Raw genomic sequence first — 27646 nt, forward strand, 5'->3', positions numbered from 1 at the left:
TTTGAAAGAACTTCAAAAATACTGTAATTTTCAAATTGTCAAAATTCGGTTTTTTCAAAAACAACTTGTGTTTCATTACTTAGTTTGTTAAAATAACTGAAAAATAGAAGAAACTATCAACTTTAGGTGTGGAAAATAGGTAAGTCAGAACTTGAGAGAATATACAGGGTGAGTCACTAAGCGTACGGTCCTCGATATCTCATTCATTATTATTATTAAAGATATAATTTTTTTTAGGCGTGGCGCACAATTTTTTAAATAGAATACCCTATGTATTTTTACAAATTCTCATTAGCCTCTTCTTAGACTTATATAACTATGGTTTATTTTTAAAATTTCGACGCGACGTTGCTAAGTTATTCCAATTAATTATTTTGGGAATACAGGAAATAAACAGAAGCACGCGCTTTGTTGTGGTTCAAGTAAATTAAATTGTAATATACAGAGCGCATATAAAACATTCTAAAACGACATCTTGTGTTTTAGTACTTATTTTGCCAAAATAACTGAAAAACGGGAAGAACAATCAACTTAGTGATGGAAAATACTTTGCAAAAAGTAAATTGAATAAATGTAATAAAATAATCAGTGCATAGAGGTGGGCGAGGATAATTATATCTTCTTCTGTAGAGTGAGAGTGGGAACTAATAGAACTGAAGGTGACATGTAGCGACGGCCATCTGAGAATACGGAAGAATCAGTCATAAACTGGGACTCTGTAAGTCCTGATTTGTTCAAATAAATTCTAACTGAAAAAGACGCTCTGATCAGTGAATTAAGGGACAAAATCCGTTTATTAGAAATGGTGTCCAACAATAAGGTTACCTTTTTAGACAACAAAAAGGAGGAATCTTTCATTATCAATCCACAGGCTCCATCCTAATACAACAGCTGACCATGTTCAAAAGTTCTTGGAAGCCAAACTCTTAGAAGCTAAAATTCCAGGAGTTATAACTTGTGAAGTACTACAATCGAAACATCCTGATATCTATTATTCATTCAGAGTGTCTGTAATTACTGAAGATAGACATCTGCTGCTGGATCCATCCCTGTGGCCCAATGAAACAAGTGTTAGGGAATACTTCTTCCCGAGAAAATTGGCATCTAAACACCAGCCTGAAAATTCAAATTTTCCCCTGTCCCAAGTAATCCTAGAAGTAAAGTAATTCATGTAAAACGTAGCTCGCTTAGTCTTCTGTTCATCAACATCCAATCTCTGCGGAACAAAATTGACGAATTGGAAGCTTTTCTACATGGACAATGTAAGTTATTCTCGAATATCTGTATTACAGAACATTGGCTTACAGATCTGGAGTCTGAATCCTTAGCAATAGAGAACTACAATGTCACTTCATCTTTTAGCAGAACTGACGGTAATGGTGGTTTCTTAATACTAACCCACGGCACCTGTAACTGCACAGACCTTCAAAATCTATCTATCCTCTCACAGGAAAGTTTTTGTGAAGTTTCTGCGGTTCTTAGTGCAAGTATTAACCTAGTCATTGCCAATGTGTATCGCCCCCCGAAAAGTAAATTCAATGAGTTTTTAGAATCGATGAATGATGTGCTGCGGTCTATTAATGTTTTGGATAAAAATGTTGTAGTAGGAGGAGAGTTCAATGTCTCGTTTACTAAATATGATCCAAATTATAATGAATTTTGTAATTTTATGTTAACTTTTGGTCTAAATCCTATTGTGAACTTTCCTACTAGAGTCAATAATGGATTAGATAACATCTCCACTAATTTAAGCTCTATAAAGTATAATGTATCGCCACTTGAGCTGGGATTATCTGATCATTGTGGAATCCTTTTAGAAATTGATGCTAACTTTGAGCCAAATAATACCAGTGATCAGTGGCGTGTCGTGGTTTTTGAAGAGGGGGAAGCTGGAAAATAACTTACCAGGCTATTTAAAACTGAGAGGAATTCTCCTAGTTTTCTTTGCAAACTCGTCAATGACTTCGTCGTAGAAATGTTGCTGTAATGCCATTTCTTGAATCAGTTCTTTCTCAATAGACAACAGTGCTAAATGTGAAAGCCTTTCTTGCCTAGTTGAATTTCTCATAAATGTTTTTATTCTGTCCAGAGCAGAAAAACTGCGCCCTGTTGAGACACTTGTCGCAGGAATGGTAAGGGCTAATTCACATAATTTTAAAACTTCAGAACAAGCTTGATCAAGTTCACAGTTTTTTATGGATCGCTATAAGTCACTCACACTATTTATGTTTAAACCTTCCGATGTATTGTACATTACAAAAAGTTCAGAACGCAAGAAGGGAAAATCAAAATAAACTGAATAGTTCCTTTTAAGACACTCAAAAGCACTTTCCGAACACTACAGTATGACTATTAAAATCCACTAGTTCTAAAAATTCTAGATTGCTGAAATTTTGAAATCGCGTATCCATGTGAGACGTAATATTGTCAATAATTTCAAAATATAGTCTCTCCAAGCGAGCTCTCTGATCTCCAATTACAGCAATGCGACTTCTTGTCATAAATCGCTTATATTTTGTCCGTATTTCTTGGCATACGAAGTCTTCTTTTCCCAACAAGAAACTGACAATATGTTTAAATATTCTGTTGTTGAAAAAAAAAACTATATAGGTATTAAAAAAAAAATTGGGAGACGAGGAAAGGTGTGTCGAAACAATCTTCGGCCAATCTTTTATAGATAGTGAAAAAATCAACTCTCTGGGGTCCCTTCTATGTATTTTTTATTAATCTTAAGGAATCTCAGGGGGTCCTTGTGTCATTATTTTAATTAATGTGAAAGAATCTCAGGGGTTCCTAATGTGTGTATTTTCAAAGATTTTTAGAGCATCCCAAGAGCTCCTTCTGTTTTTTACGGATCTTAAAGACTCTCAGGGGTCCCTTGTGTGTGTTTTTTTAGTCTTAAAGAATCTCAGGTGCCCCTTTTGACTTTTTTTATAAGAGGTGAAAGAATGTCAGAGGTTCATTGTATGTTTTTCTTTTAAAAAAGCATATCGTATTATTTCTAAAAATTTCAAATTCTGCTAGTGTTAATAAAAAAATGTGGAGGCCCTTTGGCAATGAAAATGAACAGCCAAGCTTAAATACGTCATTTATATAAACCAAACCATCTAAGATACCATAATGCAAATCTGATTCATAGAATTTTCGTTACTTTGAGATAAACAATCGGGGGGTCAGGGTTGTAAATTACTATCATCATAATTCTAAGCGATTGAGGGTTTTCAATAAACATTTTTGCGAACAGAAATTCATTTTAATTATTATCAGACTCTACTACATTTGAAAATTCTAACCAAATAAGTTAATAAAAGGGTTTTGCTATATTTGCCATAAACCTCGGGAATTATTCCTTTTCGTCTAAAAAACAGATTCTAACTATCATTGGCTGGTAATCAGCTTAAGCTCTCATTGTAACATTCGGCACCCCCACTGTCCTTCTACAACCCCTACAGAGGACGGAAAAATTTGCACGTTCATAATTTCATTCGTCGTCGAGAACGCAGCATCTTTTCAGCCAGTTCAAGAATGGAAAATTACCTGTAATTATATACTCCTACAAAACTCACCGACTCGTGGTGTTTAGTTTGCCACGACGCCGAGGCCGAGGTCGACAACACAACCCACTACAACATCATCGGTGAGTAAAATTTAGGTTTTCTAGTTTTCGAACTAATTCTTTTGATTTGGTTCTAGAATGGAAACTTCCCAGGAATTACATACTCCCAGAAAACTCACGGACGCCGACACGTGGTGCTCACTTTGCTGCGACGGCGAGGTCCCTCATCGAGCAACACTGGATTGTCCAAAATACGGAGCCCTTTCCCGCCGTTGCTACCAAAATATCCAGGAGTTGTGTGACGAATGCAAAAAGCTCATGACAGTCAATCCCGATAAAAATTCTGCACCCTTCATCACGAAAAGTTGTCAAGGTCCGGTGGGACACGTCTCCATGTTACGCCAGGACATCCCCTGGCAGGACAAACGAAAATATCTCGGTGTCTTCAATGACAAAAAGCTCACTTCCATTCCGCACATTGACTACATTGTACTCGAGACCAATGGATTCTAAGGCATCCCGGCACCATTAATGGGCAGGCGCAGCAAGATGTCGATCAAGAACAAACTTCCTTCCTACCGAAACAACATCATTCGTCCCACAATTTCTTATGTCTCAGTAGCCTGAAGCTACGAGCCTTCCAAAACCCAATTACATCGTCTGGAAGTCCTCCAGACAAAAATTCTCCGACAAGCTTTCAGGGCTCCCCGGTTCGTCAGATACAACCAGATTCTTCGGGAGGCTAACATCCCGAAGTTAAAGCAATTTCTGCACAAAATTGCACTTCGCAAGAAAGCTGAAGAACTCTACTCTCTTGGTCCGAGAAGCCGTCGACTACGAGTTCGACGAGGAAGCCTTAAGAGGACGCAAACGACCCCGCAGAGCTCTGCATGACGAGAAAATCGGCGTATGGATCCATCGGCGGCTCCTACCGATGGGCCACCCCCGACCACACCGCCCCCAAAAGGCAGGTAAGTATATCTAAAGATGATGGGGGCCACCCGTTAGGCGCAGATCAATAGCTCGACCGAACTTGGTAGCACAGCACCTCTGTGTCTACCCAAGAAGCGAGATCCGGGTGAAAGGGACAAAGTCCTGTTATCCGAGCAGAAGAAAGGAGGGGTTTTAGGGTGGCAATTTTATTGCAATCCCCCAGTAACCCGTGGCCAAGAAAGTGGCATGAACCATCATGGTGGTCTGCTTAAGGCATTTCCCCTCCACCAAAAAAAAAAAGGAGAAATGGAAGAAACGCAATTCTTCGTCATAATGTCTTCCTGAATCGACAGCTGCATAGACTCTCCAGATCTTCCACAGCACACATATCGGTAAGATAAACCTAGATTTTAGTTTTTTTCTGAAAACTCTTTTCCTCTTTGTGCAGATTAAGAATGGGAAAGTCACAAGCGGACTTTTTGAAAAACACGGAGTGTCCAGTCTGTCTGGACATTCTTCGTCCTTCTGTCCGTTTATGTAAAAACAGACACAGTATTTGCCATGACTGCCACCACAAAATCCTGAAGACCTCACAGGTAGCAATATGACCGCTTTGTCGGGAAGACATCGAACTCGACTCTTGCCCTGTCAAGGAGCAGTTGTATCTCACGATGGAGGTGACTTGCAGATTTCACGGATGCTAAATGAAGGGGTATGGCAGACGTGGTTAGCAAACCATTACATCGTAAAGAATGCATAGTAATGACATTTATTTATATAAATTGTAAGTAAATTTTCAAAACCGATAATAAACTCAGTAATCAACACTATCCTATTCCGGCCTCAAATGAGGTATACACAAATTGAGAACTGACCCTGCACCTTCCACGACAACAGTTTTATACTAATGTCACAGATTACATACCCTTACAAGATGCGAAGGCTTGCGGTAGTACCTTTGTTGTTGAAGGCTGCGAGTTCTGTGGCCTTGAAATAGGGCGGCCATTAAATAGGTAGTACTTTCGACCGGGAAATTTAAAATACATTATGCTTCCCAGAGTCACAGATAAGGTACATAACCTTACGTTAGGTACGTAACCTGTGTCTAAATTATTATACATATTTCATTTATAGAAAATCAGAGAAAGACAGAGTTTTTGTACAAGTGCGTGATGAACATCCTCTAACAATACACGCTGTACCTCCTCTACGCTCCATTTTGCAATTAAAAACTTAAAAGCTTGCTAAACACTGAACACTGTTCACAGAGCACTTACAATAATAATTGAGGTTAACTACAATACCACCTATTTAATGGCGACTAGTGTCATCCGCTGTAAATTTCGTCTTGGCGGGAAACGGACACTTACGCATCTTGTAAGGGTATGTAATCTGTGCTTATGTCTACCTGACCATCCTTCGATTTCTACTCGGAAATCATTTGTATTTGTAATTGTACTTAAATAAAATTCCGAGGAACGATAACAAACGCTTGCGAATCGTTCCACGTGAAATTTAATAACTCATTTAGTTCTTGTCATCCAAATATTTTTACTTTTTGCGAAGTGTGAAGGAATTGCAAGAGGAAGCTTTTATTTTGATTCGCGGGGCAGCTCAAAGTATTAGAAAAATAAATAAGAACCTTCTGACAGGGCAAGCGGCTATAACAAGCAATATTATAAAATACAAAGGTCTTATTGATCGTTCCAGTTTTGTTAAAAATGTTTCAACACCACATAAAAAATCAAATATAACTTGTAGGTACAATCAAATTACGTATAGTAATATTAACTATGTTTATTGTAGAAATTTTAAATATTCTAATATGATTCATTTGTTTTTATATTAACATTTGGTTTTCTTTAATAAAGAAAAACACCATGCTTAAAATTATGAAAAAAAACCTGGGTATGCTCCAGCCAAATTTTACCTGCTTTAAGAAGGAAAAATCGGGTTACCTAGGTGTCAATATTTTATAGGTAGCGGGCGCAATTCGGAAAATTCACCTACAATATCGCGGCGCAACTCGGGTACGTCCGGTAAATCGGCGTTGGTGTGATAATATTTCCAGGTAGCGGACGCCACTTGGGACCTTTACCTACACTAAAAAGTGCGCAATTCGGACTTTTTGAGTTCGAAAACTCAGGTAGAGGGCGCAACTCGCATATGTCCCCTTCTTTCTTATTATTATTTTTGTTAGCATGATAATGACACGAAATGCCTCCTTTACTTATATAAAAAGAGGCCTCTCGTGTTTTCAGCCCTACAGTTTTACCAGCTTTAGAAGTGAAAAGTCAGTAGAACTTTTAGAAGAACGAAGGAAGTGCAAACAAAGTGTCTCGGCTTCTTGCAGTCGGAACGACAAAAGGTAGGTTTTTTTGTGAAAATATATAGCCGATGTATTATAGCTTTAAAACATCTGTAGCGGTATTTAATTTTAACTTCGATTAACACCATTTCTTAAATGCAGCTTGTCACATAGTAATATTTTTTTAATTGAAATCGACTTGCAAAAATATGTACTTCAAATCTATTTTCTTGTTTTTTTTTGTCTTCGTAAATTGTTTTTCTCATATATAAATTAAATACTTTGCAAATAGATATCAAATGCTTTAATATGCAGTATACTACTATATTATATTTCACGGTGTCTACAATCATCACGACATTATTTAAAATCACCACTCCACCCCTCATCGCCACCGAGTTATTTACTTACAATACCTTCCTGTTGCAGAAGACCTTTTTCGCTTTATTTGTGATCCGGTAGGAGTGCCTAAACCCCGGCGCAGTCGACTTCCCCTGATTTTTGTGCGGCATATCACTAACTGTCAGCTCAGTACTACACTATTATACGTAATTTTACTGTAATTCGTTGAAGGGGATTACAGTCAAATTGTGGTTTGTTAGAAGTCAAACAAATGTATCGCAGCGTCTTTTATTCAGATACACCAAGATGAGGGCGTTCTAGACGTACACCAGTAGAATAATGAGACAAAAGCTACAGTCACGGAATTATCCTTTACAAATTAGTTCAATACAAGAAAAGGCAATTTTCTTGTAAGTAGTTGTGGCGTTGTTGTGATGTTGATATAGGCAACACAACACGCACGTACTACCTCCTCTCGAATCCGAGTAGGCAACTCAATATGCGCGCCGAATACCACTCGCGATTGGTTAACCTGGCGTCGACGCAAAAACGAGATGGGGAGGAGGCGCGAGTACGGCAAGTAGTACCTTCTGCCGCCGTCATCGGGACGAACAAGACTGGCACCGTTTCGTGAAAAGTCCTATACCTCGTGTAGATACCGATATCCCAATTTGTAAATAAACGATACGGAACCCTGTTAGTCATTTTCCACATTGGTGACCCCGGAGAGAAAATAGGAAGAGCTAGCACCATGGAAGAAATGCAAAAGAAACTGCAGGAACAACAAGAAATAATTTGCCAGTTCCAAGCACAACTAGCTACCAATCTCTAACAAACAAGTCCTTGAAGAGGTAAGAAGTGGTTCATCAAATCTCAAACTACCGACGTTCTGGCAGCGAGACCCGGTGCTTCTCACAATTCGAAGCCCAATTCAATTGCGCCAGAATCACGTCCGACCAGACTGAACCGTGGTAACCGTAGACTGCGCGACGCTGTAGTCGGTTGGTAGATTTGGTCGCCAACCCCCCAACAGAATAGAAAATATGAATCCATCAAATCCAGATTGATCGCCGCGTATGCAGACACCCCCGAAAAATAACTCCGGAAGTTGATGCATGAAATGGAGTTAAAAGATAAGCAGCCGTCACAGTTCCTGAGAGAAATAGAAGCCTTAGCGGGTAAGGGGATCAGCGGTGACGTCCTTAAGACTCTGTGGTTACAGCGCTTACCGCCACAACTACAAATGATACTCGATGCAAATGAAAAAGAAACGCTCGACAAAATGGCGACCATAGCGGACAAATTAACAAAAATCCACCATACCAGTGCCTAAATTCAACAAGACATGTTTTTCCAAAAATTGTATCATTCATCCTCTATTTTAGTCGCTAAATTGTAACTATAATAACTTATTAAATTCTAGAGCTGCAATTCAAAATATGATTCAAACTTTTGAAGCATTTTTGCACTCAGGTGTTTTCAAGTGTCTGCACGATTTAGTTAATTTAATCTCAGAGACAGGTAACTCAATAAAAATTGCATTAAAACTCAGTTGAATACTTTCGAGAAAGTTTTTGAAAATTTGAATTCTGAATATAACACGTCTAACAGTGAGGTTTAGGTTTTTTCCGCAACTATGAGAATTAATGATTAATTAGATAAAAAAGAGGCTGAGACCTTTATGAAGCACAAGCAGAACTAGGGCCATCTAGGTAAATGTAAATAAACAAATAATCAGGGTCTATTCCCAAAAAAGGAACCTGTAGTTAGAATAAGCTTATAGAGAGAATCTCGCGCTTATAGAGGTAAATGTTATAATCGCGTTTTAATAAACTCACTCTTAAATTCACTGGCCCCTTTATTGTAACAAAACTGCTGGATCATAACAAGTTGGAAATACAACATCCAAAAACGAGAAGAACACAAGTGATTCACATTAACGAAGTTAAATTAACCAATATTGTTCCAGATGGGTCAGCCTCAACACAAGAACCCAAGTAAATTTTCACGACCTAAATGGCTATCCCGGACTCCTTCCTTACAAACTAGGTACAGCCAAAATTTTGTCTAATCATTGGTCTCTTATTCAAATTTTTACTGCCCGAGCGTAAGCGAAGGAAGTATTGTAAACGAGTCCGTCGGCCGACTCTCTACTTTTACGTTTTTTCGACCTTCCATGACCCCTAGAGTACGAAAAAATAGGTCTCCCAGTTCCGTCTCTTGTCACGGATTTTTATTAGAACAGATAATCTCCGAAAGTACTGGGCCGATTATTGTCAAATTTTGTATTTATATTAGAAATATCATGTAGATGGTAAAACGTTAACCAAAATTTCTCTAATCATCCACCAACAACGGGATGACATCCACGCAAAAGTTTGTATAATTAATATATCTTAAATTTTATGAAGTATTATTTTCTACCGTGCACGTTTTTTGTTTTTCTAATAGAGCTATTAAAGGACCCAAATGACGTTAAAGCGGTTCGTTAATAGCCGAAATGGGTTCTGAAATAGATCTGGTGTAATTTGGATCGGGAAGATTGGTAGCCATGATGAAAAATGTCAGGTGAACGTCAGTGGCAAATGTCAAATTAAAATTTCCCGTATTTCGGGATGCGTAAGGACTTCACTAACTTCCTCACAAGCCATTTTAACCAATTTTAACTTAGAAAAACTCGAATGCATTCGAATTACAGTTGTTGTTGTGAAAATTCGAACTTCAAACATTTCGTGGTTCGTGTCAGACCAACCCATCACCAACCACGACAAAATTCCCCAGATTTAGAAAAACGCAAATTTCAATTAAATTTTGCGAAAAAACGTGCGCGGTAGAAAAAATAATATAAATAACTAGTTCATGATGCCATTGTGGCACTCATCCTTTATATAACTCGCGGCTTCGCCGCTCGTTCTATAAACTTGGATTCGTGCCTTATGAAACTCGCTCTTTAATATACTATACTCCCACTCGTCTGTTTTGTGAATCCAACCTGCTTTTGTTTATTATTATTATAATTTGATGCTCAGCATCACTGTTCTTTCACCGCATAATGCGTCGCCTAGTAATACCGGGAAATGGCTCAGCTATATGAGTACCTGCTTCCCATACACTGCATGCTTTGTCAGAGTGCGCCAGCGAAGCTACCGAAGACGCAACCGCAATCCACAGACAGTGAGTAAATACATAAATGATTTTTTTTTTAATACAGAGTAAATCCTATCAAAAATGAAATACATTACATGTAAAAATATATAAACACTAACAAACCCAAAATATCAAATTAGTGGAACTGTAAAACCTCAGAATTTGTTTGCCACCGCTTTGACGCCATATGCGACGATGTCTTCTTCTGTCAAGTATCTGGATAAACAATTCCACTCCTCCAGAAGACACATTTTCCATATTTTGTGATCAATTTTCTCCAATGCACACTGGAATATATCTTGTAACAATGTTTTGAAGCTGCTATGTAATTCTTCTTCGATAAATTGTTTTACGCCTTCATGAGGAGTTACGCATCAAACAATATATTTATCAAGATTTTCTTCAGACACGGTCTGTCTAATTCTTTTCATTTCACCTAAGAGTTGTAGATGTATTTTTTTGTAATATTTTCGATTGAGCAGCAGTTTTGTTTTTTCCCTCTGCAGACTGTTTTAAATTGCTCTTTAAAACCTTTTCGATGTCATCGGCGATCCGTCGTCTTCTGATAATTTGTCACGGTTAACGTTATTTGAAAACAAAATTTCCTGGTCTGGCTGATCTTCCATAGTCATTACCTCGTCTAAAGAATATGATGACTGATCCAATTTTCCTTCCTTTTCGCACTTGATAATGATAAACATAGCGTCCCAACGCTTGCGTCTTGAAGGACACAAGGCCTGGACATGCTTTATAAATGCTCCTTCAGCAGTTATTTTCATTTGGTTTTAAAAAATCGGCCTCAGCGTGACTTAAAACTTACTGCACTTATTTTTATAATATAATAGCGAATTATACGGTGCATTATTACTGGCGCAATTAATGTCTAAAGTATCAAAGACACATTACGTTTTACCAGAACATTGTCGTGTTTGAACAGATTCTAAAATCGTATTAGCTTGGTTAGCCTCCGAGCCTCAACAGTGGAAAACTTTCGTATCAAATCGAGTTGCAGAGATTCAGCGATTAATAGTAGTTGACAATTCTCTCGTGGCGCTTATTCTAGCGGTTTGCAAAAGAGTTGCTTGTGGTTTGAGGGCCCTTTCTGACTTCACAACGTAAATATTACACAAGAGACAAATTTAGGTGTAGATAATCAAGAAGTTATTTAGAGAGGAAAGTAACGTCATATGTTAATATCGTGCAGAATTTAGATTTTTTCATACTGAAAATTCACTCTAGTTTTTCAAAGCTAAAAAAACAATTTCTTGCTGGAGGCGTGTTATACAAAACTTATCAAATCGAGTTAAAGGTCAACCCAAAATAAAAGGAGAACTCTGATAATGAATTGCAAAGTGCCATCTTAAAAATTATTCAATTAGCACAAGCAGAAACCTTTCCTCTCGAAATTAAGTAACTTAAAGAGTAATAAACCAATTAAAAATAGTTTCGCAGCATCACTTAATCCGTTTCTAGACAAGAACAATATTATCACTCAACCATCGATAACCTCAAACGTGTGTGTGGTGTGACATGAGGCTTATTCAGCATTATAACTGAAAATGGAGTATTTATTGGGAGTATTAACTGACGATGAAGACCCTTTGGAAGTGGTTATTCAGTTGAAAGAAAATCACTTTAAGAAGTGGAATGCTGGAGAATTTTTGAGGAGATTTCGTTGTTCTAAGACCGGTGTATGGTTTATTTTACAACAACAGCTTCTCCAATAATTCATAAAGTCACCACAGCAATAACAACTTTGCACTATGTTTTTATCAAAATTTATTTCAAACATACGCGTAGTACGCTTCCTTACATTTACTTTAACATTACATATTTATATATGTTTATTTCAACTTATTTAAAAATAAAATTCTCAAAATCAAATTTTATAATTTATCGAAAATGCTGCATATGCTTTATTGTACTTCACGAGCGAAGGAAGTTCTGTAGAAACAATTTTCTACAAATTTTTTTCCGTTAATCAATTAAGTAGTCGAGAAAAAACATTCCACACTGTAAATCATGTGGTTGACTTTCGCCAATTTTCTGACTACATTTTTAACTTCAAAAATATTATCTGGAATTTACAATAATACACACAACTGAATCTATGCACATGACATACACTGTAACTGAATACATTTATAATAATCAATTATGCCAACTTATGAATTTGGTTACAAATTTTTAAAAACACTAGGCAAACAGCTTAGTACACCAAACTATTTGGAGGATGCAGAAAGAGAAAGCGATTTTTACCCCGGATAAGAAAGTCTCCCGAACGGGACCAAAAATGAAAGTTATGGTGAAAAATCATGTCAATGAAAACCCTCCGACAGGCACAGGGGAGACTGCAGAAAATGTCAGACAGTGGTTGTTCAGCGGTTTGAAGCATTTGAAGTTCCATCCGTACCCCATTATTTTGAAACTTCGTCTGTAGTTTATAAAACCAATCACTTTCTGAGGGCGAGGGTGTATTTTGAGGACAGTCAAAGTCAGTGAGAGTGAGTATAAAGTAGCCGATAGGCGTGAAAAATAAAACTGTGACAAGACAATTTAATCACAGATTTTACGAGTATGCAGAGTGGTGGCGTTTGGTACTGAATATTGTGATAAATGAGGAAATTCTGATAAATCTTAGGTAAAAGCTCGCGTTAAGCATTTGTACCATTTAGGTGAGAAAAAAAACAAAGCATAAAATGGTCGGAAAACATTTATTTTATGCCGTTGCATATGTGACTCTTGAGTAAATATTCAGACTTAATTGGATTCGGCCTATCGTTTAAATGTTAAAAAATATAATGGTCTATTCTGGATTATCCAAAACAATCCAAAATGAATTACTGGATACCATTCTAGGAGTTTCGTTGGAATTAATAAAAGACGAGACCACACAGTGTAATAATATTGCAATCGAAGCTAAAGCAACTGATAATTCAACAATTTCTCAGTGGATTTTTATCGTACGATATATTTTGAATGATGTAATACATGAAAAATTTATGGGTTTTTTACTCCAACCCCCACGCATATTGAAGCAATAAGTGCTTGCATTTTACATGAATTAGGAAAACTTAATTATTTATTAACTTATTTTCTTAAAGTATATATTTGCCACTCTGCATACCTCATCGCAGCAGCAGCAGCAGAAGAAATACCCAGTAACAGAAAATTTCTTGCATAGCTTGTATTAATACTTTCCTAAAAGTCAAAAAAGACAATTAGTTCTTGAGGAATTGCAGGATTATTTCAAAAAGCAAGACCAGGTTACATTGTTAAAATGTCTCTAGCGAGTCCTTGATCAGTGGGACATTTTGCTAGACCTGTTTAGGTCAGCCGCATTTGAGGATAAAAAAAACCAAATCAAATTTTGCGACAAACGCTGAGTGCATTATTAAGATTAAAATTGGATATGGCAACCAATAAACAGTGTTAAGCGACTCATGAGTTTAACGAAAATCATATAAATAAGTACAAGACTGATTTGTACAAAAGTATTGTAGCAAAAACACAAACAAGTACAACCTCACTAGGTGAATCAGACTTCGAATCCGATGAAGATTAGAATAGTACTCTAATAATGTTAGTAGATTTTAAATTTTGGTATTAGGCGTATTATTCAATCCTGTTCATGAATAATACATAAACATAATTGCCTTACATGTTTCGTTTTTGTTTTTTTGTTTCTTGTTGTTTTTATACTTTTTTTTTCGTCCTCCTTTCGTGTGTCATAAATAAAAGGGATATATGTATTTTTTGGTGGAAGCGATAACTGTTCTGAAACTCCCGGCGACAAGTTATCAGAAACGAAAAATACATCAGCAACGCCATCAATCTAGAAGATGTTGAAATGGATGTCAACCCGATTATTAAATTGCCGCTCTCGTACCATCCAGTAGGCGATTTCACGTTTAAAGACGACCACGAACTCAGTCGAAAACAGGGGCCCGTAAACTAGATCAAAAGGACAACACACCGCCCAGCGAAAGACCCGTAGAAGATTTCCCACCCCTAAAAACAGTAAATAACTTTGCTTTGATAAATGAGTATTTAGTCGCATAAATTTGTATTACTGAGGAATACATTATTGAGTTTTTCCCACGCCGATTTTAAATACCCGTAAAACGTAACACTGGAGTAGGAAGTGAGATACAAGATTAACAATTGGTTTTACGAGAATGTCCGGTGTTACCGGAGTGAATTTGTGAGACCGGATTTCGCGTGTGAACAATAATTCGTAATTAGTTGATAAAATAGATAGTAGTCAATATTATGCAATTGATATTGGAACGAAGAAATCGAAAATGTGCGGAAACCAAACAATTAAGCCAACCTCTTACAACAAGTGATAACTGTACAATTGTACATATCCTTTTCAATCGGCCTTGAAAAGTGTAAACACTTGTTTGAAAATAATTCATGCAATTGTTGCAGAACATCGACCTGAATGTTCTCATGTTTGGCAGTTAATACAAATTTACATCTATGATTTAACCACAGTGTGGGACAAAAAGTCTTCAATTGTTTCTGCTCTGATTTCTGATTTGAGTGATGAATCTGAGAAGTAATATTTAAAAATAATGAATTGTTGTCACAAATTTTCAAGTCCAAAAAAAAAAAATATATTGCATATAAAATATAGACAATGGTATGATGGAAAATATATTCGCTGCATTCGTGTCAAAGAGAATTTAGTTCATACAACTTTTTTTACAAACATCTTTCGAATTTTCACCGAAAACACTTTCTGAATAATCAGTTACAGGTCAGTGTTAGTAGTTAAGATACAAATTTTACACTACCTTCAATCCATACAGCTCCCAATATTGTTGCATCAAAAACAACAGTTTCTGCTAATAATTGTATATAATGACATAATTGCAAATAAGGAAAATACTTTGAACATTGGTTCACCAAAGTCAATGCCCGAAAAACAGTACTAATCAACACCTATAGACACAAGATCAATAACCAATAATTACACCTGTCAAAATGCAGGACAGAAAAATCGTCTCTTCTCCCTACGTTAAAACCTCGAAGTGACAATAGACGACGACAGCAAACGGGACATGAGGACAACTCTACGCCTCGTTATAACCGAACATTACTGTACATGCATCATCAAAAAAGCACAGAACAAATAAAACAAAAATTGTAGGAACAGGAACACGTCAACAGGCAAACATTTCTTTCAAAAAAGAGCTTGAATTTTCCTGTACAAAACTAGCAGAATCTAGTAGTTATTCACACTATTAATGTGGAAGAAACATCGTTAGATCTTGGAAGTTCGTTTTTATCTTCATCGTCGAGTTCTCAATCAACAACAATGGATTAAAGTTGTCCCGAAACCACTGAAGCCCGTTTGACACGATGCAAAATCTCGCATCAAAATTTACGAGAAAATTTGTTGTAAAAAAAATTCAGCGTTGCATACAAGTGAAAAATGTAGCAAAAGATTTTGCAAATTTTCACGAAAATTATTTAGAACGTGTTCTAAATATTGGGTAAATATATTGAGAAATCGACGCCCAGACAATTTGCGCAGTCATGCGCATAGATGCGATACTCTCGTAGCGGCAGAAAATAACCTTAAATGCAAAGGCGGAATGTTTAGTGTAGTTCACGTGTAATTTCAATGACAATAAGTTAAAAAATAACCGTGTCGTGGAGTCGGGAACAAGTACAGTGCCTAATTGAGGAATGGAGAAAACATCCCTGCCTGTACGTTGTGAAATCTGCCCAGTATAAAAACAGGCATGAAAAAAAGGTGGCACTTGAAGCAATAACCGGTGCCTTAGCGGTTCAAAGATCTCGTGTTTCATTACAAGATATTAAGGCAAAATTTCATGGGCTGAAAACGAATTTTTTCCTTCACCACAAGAAACATTTACAATCCCTGCACAGTGTGATGGGATTGCGTAAAAATTGCTGCAATCTGATTCTTTTTACATACGAGTTTTAATTTTAGGTACTGTCGAAAATCAGTTTTATATAAATATAAATGGAAAAAGAAAGGGTGGTATAGTGCAAAGCCTTTTTTCAAGCGTTAGAATGTTGCGTTTCCTTGCACTTTATATTTAATTTACATTAGCCGAAGGAGACGTTCACATTTCTCGAGAATTTTTTTAAAAATCCATCCAGACAGTAGAAGCAAATCACGCAAATTATCAGCCTCCAAAAACAAGGTGCTTGTTCCCATGAGAAAGTTAATAGACATTTAGACAGTTAGATATATGTTACTTATAGTTGAGTTAAGTTTAGTTAAAATATAGGTATGTTTTACATTAATGTTTTTATTTTGTTATTTTTTTCATATTTAAAATAAATGTATACACAACTTTTACAAAAAAATTTTTCATTCTGCGGAACACTCAGAAAAAATAAACCCTGCATTCCATCAGAATTATTACCAAAAAACTATAAACCTGTGAATTCAAGCATGTTTTGTTTTCGACCTAATTACACCTTAGTGTCATACGTCCCAAAAAAAAAAAAAAACAAGCTGTGGTACTTTTGTCTTCGGAACATTTTGAAGATGATGTCGCAGGAGAAGCAGAGAACTATAAGCCTGACATAATCCTTCACTATAATCACACCCAAGGTGGTGTCGATTGCACAGATAAAATGGCTAAAGAATATTCAACAATTCGTGGAACCAATCGATGGCCTATGGTCTTGTTTGGACATTTGCTGGATATAGCAGGCATCAACGCCTTTAGAATATGGGAAGATAAAAAAGGCACTGTATCAAACAAAGTTATCGATGCCAGAAGACAATTTCTACTGTCACTAGGAAAGAAGATGGTTCGAGAAAACATTATTCAACGATATAGAAACAGCACAAGAATTGGGACAGAGATAAGATTCACAATGGCCAAATTGGTGCCCGAGCTTATGGCAAATGATGTTATTTCTTGTAATTTTTTTCATATTTTGATTAAACTAAAATTTTGATATATATCACCCAGTATATACAAGTTTTGAAGAAGACATGTATTTGTTCTTCCTTCAGTCAGCACATTAAAATTGATGTTGACAATGACAAGTTATAAAACCCATTCTGGTTACAACAAAAAATAATTTGAATGGCTACAACAAAAAGCGTGTACAATGGAAGACAAAGAAAAGAAATGTATATTTTTATTCGACGAAATGGATATTAAACAGGATCTACAATTTTCAAAAACATCTGGTGAAGAATTAGGTTTTGAAACCATGGGTGAATTTTATTCAGGAGCTGTGCCTGATAAACATCTACTGTGACCGGAAACGACCAATCTGATTATTTTACAGAAAATGGTGTAAAAGCTGATGTGTTAGAGAAAATTGTAAAAAGCTATTTGGTGTATCTAAAAGAAAGTGGTCTGGAACTGCTTGGAGTTGTGTGTGATCAGTCTACAATGAACCAAAAGTGTTTCAGACTAATGGGTATTACAGCGGAAATGCCATAGTTTGAGCTTGATGATGAAGAATTTTATTGTATTTATTTGGTGAAAAGTATTCGTAACAATTTAATGTCAGGAAATGTTTTGTTGCACGAAAAAATAATTTCATGGTATTGAGGAAATTTATATTTTACATAAATCTAGCGTAACTGGAAGACCGTAAGTGAAAATCAAGGATAAGTTGCTAAAATCTACACTCTATAGCACCGATATTGCAGCATTAAAGTGCTCTAGTCTAAATGTGTATTTTATAGAAAAATATTTTAAATGTGACGTATACCTTTTGTATGTTATTTAAATGTGTTGACGTGGCTTAAACATGTATTTTTTAAGGACAAATAAATATCTATCCATCTATCTATCTAATAACATATACGTTACGAGTGCGTTCGGTAAAGGTTTAGGCATTATGTATAATTTAAAAAAGTGTACTGTTGAAGAGAAAATCAATACCCTTCCTTGTTTTCTTGGAATGATCCAAAGTATACGAGCCATCAAAGTCTTACAAAATGTATGTAAAAGTGAAGAACTGCCGTACATTTTAACTGGCAGATTAAACCAAGACCCACTTGAGAATCTCTTTTCCATTTACTGATAATACATAAATTAACCGAAATAATTGGTTAGTTTACAAACCAGCCACGTTGTTCTGGTTAAAATAAGAACTTTTTCTCTAGTGCGATAAAATAACCAATGAATTGTATCATATTTTAGGCAGTTTTGAAACAATTGTATAGTCGTAACGAGTTTGAACTGTGCAAACAAAACTTTTTAAACTTGCACGATGTAAAAAAAGAAACAGAAATAACTCTAAGAGGAGCAGCCGGGAAAAATTCAGTATCAGGAACAACTCAAGGTTATGCTAGATGTCATTGCAAGAAAGGATGCTGTAGCAAAAAATGTAAATGCCTTTCACAAGGGTACACTTGCAATAGCAAATGCCACAATAGCGGTTCTTGCAAAAACAAGTAAAAAAATGTATTAGAAATCGAAATAGAAATTATTTCATCAGTTGTTGATGTTTTACGTTGTCTTTTCATCAGAATTTATTTTGTGTTTATGTTTTTTTTTATAGTTATGTTTCATATAATTCTTCCAATCAGTTTACCTTTTCTAAGTGTTGCAATTATTATTTTTTTAATAAAAAATATTGTCACTCTATTCCATTCAGTTTTCCAATTGCATATTATTTCTCACGAAGATCTTTAACGATTTCCCTAATCTTACACATTCTTCCAACATACTCATTCTATTCATCTGCGTTAGTTTATATACTAACTGCCTAAAATATGATACAATTCATTGGTTATTTTATCGTACTAGAGAAAAAGTTCTTATTTTAACCAGAACAAAGTGGGGTTTGTAAACTAACCAATTATTTCGGTTAATTTATGTACTTTAAAAAAAGTATGTAACACCTGCTTCCGAATGCGGAGTTACTATAAATGGATGTTAGCAAAACCTGATGTTGCACTTTCTTCCGTTGCGTCATCCGGGCCCGTTTGCGTATACGGAATAACTATAAATCCGGCTTAACAAACCTGGAGTCACAGTACATGACAGAAATAAAGAACGTTGTAACGAAACCACCGCCGATCGATAAGTACGAGTAATTGAAGACGGAACTCAAAACACGGCTCTCTAGTTCGCAAGAACAAAAGACAAGGCCGTTGCTCGAAACAGAAGAACTAAGTGACCGTACCCCATCGTGAACAAATTCGAAGGGCGCCAAATTGTCAAAGATGTAAAAATGTGAAATGATAGAAATTAATTAAAAACTCCACCTTTTTTACAATTATACAAAGGATCTAGACGTTTTTTGTAAATTTGACAAGTATATAGTATGTACTTACGAGTGTTTTAAAAACTCTCAAGAGCAAATGCAGTCAAAGCATTATTCTAACAAATAACAGAAGTGTACGATATGCTAAAAATATCACTTCAAATAAAAAATCGTTGCAATCTGCCGAAAGTAACAGTCTACTAAAACAAATTCATTTAAAATTTTGACGTATGTTATCTGAATGGAATTTGATACTACAAGAAACAGAAAAAAAAAATGAGGAATAATATTTTTGAAAGTATTTTTGATGACTGTAAAATTTAGCAATAAATATGAATATTTCAACAGAATTTGAGAAGAAACAATAAAGAAAAATGAAGAAATTAGATAATCAAGAATCAGTTAACGAAAACATTAATTTTTCAGAAAAATATTTGTATACAATGGAAATGGAAAGGTACTGGACGTTCTGATTTTACAACCCAAATGGAGGTATAAAAAACTGGATGAAAAATCTGCGGATTTTCAGACTGAAATATTCCTGTAAACATCCCAACTGCGGTAATAAATATTATCTGCATGGAAATAACAAGCATATGTATACGTTTCCCAAGGACAAAAATATGCGTTCTGCTTGGAGGGAAGTGTGTAATATAGACGATGCAACAAATTGCGATTCCTTTCGAACAGAAGTTTTCAAGCTGTTTGGTTCAAAAAATTTAAGTGGTTGGAATATTCGAAATCTCTGAACGCTGCCTTTTGTTATGCATGTCGACAATTTCGACCGTTAGCGAGTAAAGAAAGGCCGTTTACTACAAATGGTTTTCGAAACTGGAAGGACGCTTTGAATAAAGAAAAAGGTTTTGTCAAGCATGCCTCTTCAGAAATTCATTAGATACTCGTAGCAATGAGTATGTGGAACGAAAAAGATAGACGACAAAATACTGGAATATCAATTTCCACTCTTATTAACACTGACATTTTAGAGCGTCACAGATACTACGTCAAATCTGTTGCCGACGTTATCAAGTTTTTAGTTGTCAATGAATTAGCTTTGCGAGGAACCTATGACATTATCGAACAAGAAGAGAAAAGTTTATTCCAAAATCTTTTTGAATACACTATTAGAAAAGATGAAAAACTTGCTGAATGTGTAGAAACAATACCAGCTAATGCCACATACTTATCCCCTGAAATTCAAAACAGTATAATTCAAATACTAGCAGATATGGTGGCTGAAGATATTGTTAAAGATGTTCAAAATGCTGACGTTCCTTGGTTTTCTATATTGGAGGACGGAACACGTGATAAAAATAACAGAGAAAATGTTTCAATTGGTGTTAGATATATCAGACATGAAAAAGTAAAAGCAGTTATTCTTGTTATAAAAACGTGTAATGATTTAAATGCACAAGCATTCACCGATTTGACATTAAAAGTTTTTGACGATTATGGGCTAGATTCGAGTTTCTTCGTTTTTTGGATTTCCTGTGAAAATTTGCCATAGTAATGTATACTTTTTTTACACCATCAGAAACTAGAGATTTCAACGAACAAAAAGCACACGGATTTTTTTAAAAAAGCAAACATTTTGACGATATTAAATCAAAATAAGGGGGAAAAATAAATATTTTGAATCAAAAAAATTACAGTAAGTTTGGGACATAAATAAGTAAGCTTTCACCAGATTTCGTGAAAAAAAATTTTTTGTGGGAGATAAAAATAAAAAACCAAAAACTCGGTTATTTGCATTTTTCGCATAGATTTTGAGGTTATGCAAAAAAAAGTCTAAATACAAAAGTTGTACATCGTTTTATTACCTAGAACTTTGCCATTTAACTTTTTTCGATAGGGCTTGTAGTTTTGCCGAAAATCGTGATAAACCGTTTTCTACCCTTAAAAGCTCACCCTCTCCACTTCTCGACCTCAGATCGCCCGTAAATTATTTTTCCTTTTATTTTTGTAATATTTTCTTTCTTTTGCAATGGGTATCATCCTGTTCTAAATTTTTTTGTTCTGAAAAATTATCGGCACTGGCTTATTAGTGATTATGAAATCCAGGAAAGAAGTTGCAGAAATAAAACATTTTTTTGAACAATGTAATATGTTATACAATTTTCTGAAGAAAGCAAATATCGCTAAAATGTATGATGGTCATACTCTGTCGACTTTTAGATCAAAGGTGGAGGGGACACTTAAACGTAACGAAAATTATTTTCAACAATTTTCAACATTAGAAAAAGTTACAACTTATTCAGACATGAACGGAGACAACATTGCTGAAGCCACAGGATTACTTGTTATTATGAAAACTGAAGAATTCAGATTTTCTTTAATCTTCTTGAAAAAAAGTTTTAGAAATCACAGAACCGGCTGACAAAATTTGTCAAACACGCGAATCCAGCTTGAGCGATGCACAAATTGTTTTGAACTCTGTAATGCAGGTTCTAAAAGATTACAGAAGTGACAATGTGTTTGAAGACATTTTAAATACCACGACCTGGGACTTTGATGCTGGAGATGTTTGTGTAACTATACGAAGGAAAAGAAAAATCAATACAAATTTACAGGATTACCTAGTTACAAGTAGTACCTATTGGACAAAGTTTGTAGGAAGAAAATTTAACAGAAAATTGCCATCTTAAGTTAATATATTATCAAACCCTGGATACCATTTTAAACGAAATGAATAGACGCTTTTTTAACAATAATGAACTGTTACATGCACTCTCAGCTGCTGAAGAATTGGATTTACCAAAAATAAAATATTTAGAAACTTTGAATATCAAACTTCCTAGCTACGAAGAATTAGCATTGGTAAACAAATATCTAAAAAATAAGCAAACGAAAGAAGAAAATATGAATATTTTTGAACAACGAGCTGTATTTGAAGATACGTATCGGTTACTCGCAACTTGCAAAATATTTGGTTGTAGTACTGCTGTATGTGAATCGTCATTTTCTGTATTGACAAGAATTAACCGACCGCGGCGGTTATCTATGACACATCAGCGAATGGCAAATTTGATTTTACTTGCTTTTGAGAAGGAACGCACGAACAATATACCTAAATATGGACATGTTCTTACAAAAATTTAATAAAATAAAAAATCCACGAATTCATCTTTTTTAAACTAAAGTGTGTGTGCAAATAAATTTTCGTAACATGGATGTACAATTCTTTAAAAATATTTTGATTGAACCGGAGAGAGTCAAACATCATTATAAACGTAAGCATAATAATAAAAGTAGAAATTGTATTTTTCTGTCTTTATATTAAGCATTAAGCTTATATATAGTGAACCAAGACCTATAAGGTTATATGGCCATTATAAAAGTAGTTGACCGCAAATAAATACCCCCTTTGTGTGGTTCGCACTAAGCTTACCGGTTGGCAATAAATCATCTTCTAAACATTTCTTGCTCATATTTAACAGGGCCGGCTTTCAAAGCGAGTGGTTATTTCGGAACCCTCAGCGGCTGCAGGTAGTAAAGAAATAGTGGAGTGGTGGATTTTTATATTTAGAGAAAGCCGCCCCTGAACGAAACCACAACAGCCGGTCGAGCTGCAGTGGACACGTTATTTACGACCCTAAAACCTTTTCTATTGTAAACAACTTAACTTCGACACAATGGGATGATTTTATGATGGCCATATAACCTTATAACTCTTGGTTCACTATACTTTCAATTTTTGTTCATATGTACTTATTTTTGTATGTATCTGCTCATTATTACTATCTATATCACAAATATGTACCCTGCCACCCCTGAATTTGTGAAAGCCTCCCCTGAAATTTAGTTCTAGCTACGGCCCTGTTGTGCAGTCACTTCTAAAGTGGGTGTTCTGTGCTATACATACAGTAGAATGGGTGGAGATATCAATAATCTTTTTCTGAAAATAACTATTAATCTCTTTGTGCTCCAAAATCCGTCCTTTGGTTATTATTACATAAGAACGAAAATAAATTATGTAGTCCTTGCTATTTCTATTGAAACCCCACCTGCTGACGTTGCTTAAAATTTAGCAATTGGTAACAGTTTTCGGTTGATTGCGAACGGCTTTTAGTTAGAAAATTGTCTACGAACGTTACCAAATTTACAGTCAACAAGTGGAAACGGCAAAAACTAGTACGTTCAACCTCTGGTTCAACCATCCCACGCTTCGTTAATCTCACAATTTGTAATTTGTTTACTTGGGAGTCGATGAACGATCAAAAACTTTATTTGTTTTAAAAGCGAAACTTACCGTCTAACGATCTGGATGATATAACCATTAACGGTAGCCATTTTATGGAAAATCTTCCCCATATTTCAAACACACTAGCGATGCGTAACCACCAGATAAACAAGCACAACTAAGAAAACCTTATTTTCCGAAAATATTTAACACAAAACAAAATGAAATGGTTCATGAAGCATTCACAATCTCCTCCAATTTAAACAACTACGACTTCACCAACTCGCCATTATCGCACACAATCACAGAACACGGAACAATATATTCTAGATAACTGTGTGCGCAGGCTCCGGGCAGAACCTCTTGCAGAATTTAGGAGGTGTCTACGTAGCCACCGGCGGTAATGAAAGCTATTTTGCTATTAATTTATTTATTTACTAGCTTTTCGCCTGCGGCTTCGCTCGCGTAGACGATTCGTTGTGTTGAGCATTATTGCTAAGTTTCAAGTAAAAAATGTGTTGAAGACCATCAATACAAAATTTCAAGTAAAAATTTCCATAAAAATATTTTTCCTCATACAAACTTTGTGACCTCCTTTCATTTTCTTAGGGGTGGAATTTTGAAAAAATCTGAAATACATCTTTCATTATTTGTGTTGAAGAGTATTACCTAATACCAAGTTCCTCTTAAAAATTTAAATTTACAGTAGAAATATTTTCCCATACAAACTTCGCCACCACTTTTCACTTGAATCTCGGAAAATGCTTAAATACGTGCTTCATTACTTGTATTGATGAGCCAAATACCAAGTTTCACGTAGAAATTTAAATTTGCATTAGAAATATTCTTCCCATACAAGCTTAGTCTTCCACATTTCACTCCCTTAGCATTAATTTAATGTCAAGTTTCACGCAAAAATTTAAATTTACAATAGAAATATTTTCCCACACAAATTTAGCCAGTATTTTTGACCCCCTTAGGAGTTGAATCTCGGAAAATGCTTAAATACGTGTTTCATGTATTGGAAACAATTAATGCCAAATTTTCATGTAAAAATTTAAATTTACAATAGAAATATTCTCACACAAATCTAGCCACCATATTTCACCCCCTGAGGGGTTGAATCTGGAAAAATGCTTAAATACGTGTTTTATTATTTGTGCTGAAGAGCATTAATACCAAGTTTTAAGTAAACATCACCATAAAATTATTTTTCTCATACAAACTTAGCCACACCCTTTTTTAACCCCTTAGGAGTTGAATCTCGGAAAATGTTTAAATACGTGTTTCATTATTTGTGTCGAAGAGCATTAATACCAAGCTTCACGTAAAAATTTAAATATACAATGGAAATATTTTCCAATACAAACTTAGCCTCTACATTTCACCCCCTTAGGGGTTGAATTTTAGAAAATGCTTAAAGACGGGTTTCACTATTTCTGTTGAAGAACATTAATACCAAGTTTCACGTAAAAATTTCAATTTATAGTAGAAATATGGTTCCTATACAAACTCAGCCGCCCAAACTTAGACACCACTTTTCACCCCCTTAGGGGTCGAATCTCCGAAAATGCTTAAATAAGTAATTCCTAGTAATACTAGAGTAAACTTTCATTAAAAACTAAAAATTTGTATTAATGTCGGAATAAAATTTTTGCCTTAAGAATACATGACTTTATGAATGTAGTCTATTTTGTTCATGGCATCAAAAACACCCAGTCCTTTACAGTTTTAAGGAAGCATTTTGGCGCTTAGTTCTTTTTTGAGAAAACCGTAATATTAAATTTATTATTCCGAAAAAGACATTAAGTAATTTTTTGAAAAATATATATATTTATATTAATTTAACGACCTGCTACAATAAGAAACATATGCCATGAAACAAAAACAAAAATGATTGAACAAGAAGGTAATGAAGATGTAAATATTAAAGTTTTCGTTTTTACAAAATCTAAAATAAATTTATTATTTAAACGTACTTATAATAATTAAGGTATAATGTAACTATTTCATTGCAATTGATACTCAATAATTGCCTTTTTCAACCATTCTATTTTGCCATGGAACAGCACCCCTTCCATTGAAGTATTCCATATAACTGTATATTCTCTTTTGCATTATTTGAATTATTTTTGTAATGTCCTATCTGTAGCTCTAAAAGAGGAGTGTTGTCATTTCTCCAATCACCTGGACAAACGTTATAGTTCTCGCAATCTTCGTAGTCTAGCATTCGCCTAAACATGTAGGTAGTTCCGGAAGTTTTTCTTAAAAAATTGTGTAGTACACATGCTGCTAATACAACTTTATCTAAATTTGTTGGTTCCATTGCGATCTGTGTGAAAAACTCGGAACCTGGCGGCAAGAATACCAAATGCATTTTCCACTATTCGTCGTCCTCTAGATAATCTATAATTAAAAATTCTTTTTTCCATAGTTAAATTTTTTTGGGGGAAACGGTTTCATAATATGTTCACTAAGGGGAAATGCATCATCTGCTACGAAAATAAAATTCAAGTTAATTTCATTCTTATCCTTTGTTGGCAGATTTAATTTATTTTCTGCCATGCGTTTACAAAATGTCATATTTTCATACACTCCTCCGTCTGACACTCTTCCATTAGTACCAAGTTCCACGTAGATAAATTCATAGTTTGCATTTACTATAGCCATCAACACGCACTTTCAAGCCAGTCTTCTTCAGTACTTGGTAACTGAAAAAAAATATCATTTACATCATGCTAAAAACCTTTCATAAACTGAGTAGGTTTAAGTTATACAGTTAATGCTGTGATAATATTATCCGATAATTGTTTATCTTTTAGATCTATGCTGAAAGAGAGGAAACAACTTCTGTAAAAGTTAGCAACCCTCGCAAAAGACAAAAAACAAGGAGGGAAACAGTATTGGAAACAGCGGAGAAAATATTGCAAGCACCGGCTAGCGACGAATATGATGCGTATGGGGTAACTGTAGCATCAAAGTTACGAAGAATGGAAGTTTCCCAACGCATTTATTGCGAAAATCTAATAAACAAGGCCATGTATTTGAGTACTTTAAATAAACTTACGGAAACTTTGGACATTGTAGCACCATCTTCTGGGATCCCTACTTTCCCTCCTCCTTTTTCTCAACCTGTATCAACTATTTCTCAAATGCCTAATTCTTTCAGTTCTCATATTGCTACCTCTACTACCTCAGAAGCTTCTAATTCTTTTATTCCTCTTCCGCACTCTCTTGCAGGTACCACTTTTACCATTAATAGTTTGCTCTCTCTTTCAGCTGAGTCTTCAGGAAATAGTTCTTATAATGAATTGTAAATCCCTGTATGTGTTTTGTTATCTAAGTAGTTTATACATTGACTGATATTTGTAACAGTATTATTTTTTAATTTTGTTTTCTGTTTTGTAAACTTGAATATCTTTTTATTTGTGGTTTAATGTTGTTTATACATATTATATGTTTTGTTATTTTTTAATATTTACATAATTATATTTCAGTTACATTGTGCTAAATTTATAAATAAAAAATAATTAAGTTACCTGCAAGTACTTCTTCTTTAACACTTGATAGATAATATTACATGTTTCCGGAATTATAAGCCGAATTGCTTGGGGTGATATTCGGGTACTATATTTTGAATCTTCAAACGATCTTCCGGTCGCTAAATATCTTAACGTCACCGTCAATCTTTCTTCTGCGGACACTGGTTCTCGCATACGCGTGGCTTGTTTAATCAGAAAGGCCCTGATGTAACTTAAGGGCAGATTAAAATTTGTTTCACACATTCTAAAATAATTTTTAAAATCTTCTGGCTCTGTTTCATTAATTTCCCTCAATAACAATACATGATTATCGACTTGTCTTTTTTTGTACCATTCTTTCATCCATTTCTGTCTTTTTCTTTTTTCTTTTGATAATAACACAATCACGGCTGCTGTCCGTTTTTGTTGCA

The 27646-nt window shown here is 35.1% G+C and overlaps 1 protein-coding gene across 2 annotated transcripts in view; it reads right to left on the minus strand.

Annotated features, from left to right (window-relative positions):
* The window catches only part of LOC135133539 (uncharacterized), a 62743-nt gene extending 38679 nt beyond the window's left edge, over nt 1-24064 (minus strand). The window contains exon 1 of one of the 2 annotated variants that reach the window (XM_064061991.1): nt 23764-24064. In XM_064061991.1, the coding sequence (XP_063918061.1) occupies nt 23764-23791 (28 nt within the window). In that variant the 5' untranslated portion in view covers nt 23792-24064. The remainder of the gene's footprint in view (nt 1-23763) is intronic. The other variant, XM_064061990.1, reaches the window with a different exon arrangement.
* Nucleotides 24065-27646: the final 3582 nt, after the last annotated feature.

Source organism: Zophobas morio, unplaced genomic scaffold (assembly GCF_036711695.1).
Source record: "Zophobas morio isolate AGI-343-1 ecotype UQ-CSIRO unplaced genomic scaffold, CSIRO_AGI_Zmor_V1 ptg000022l, whole genome shotgun sequence".
Classification (NCBI taxonomy): domain Eukaryota; kingdom Metazoa; phylum Arthropoda; class Insecta; order Coleoptera; family Tenebrionidae; genus Zophobas; species Zophobas morio.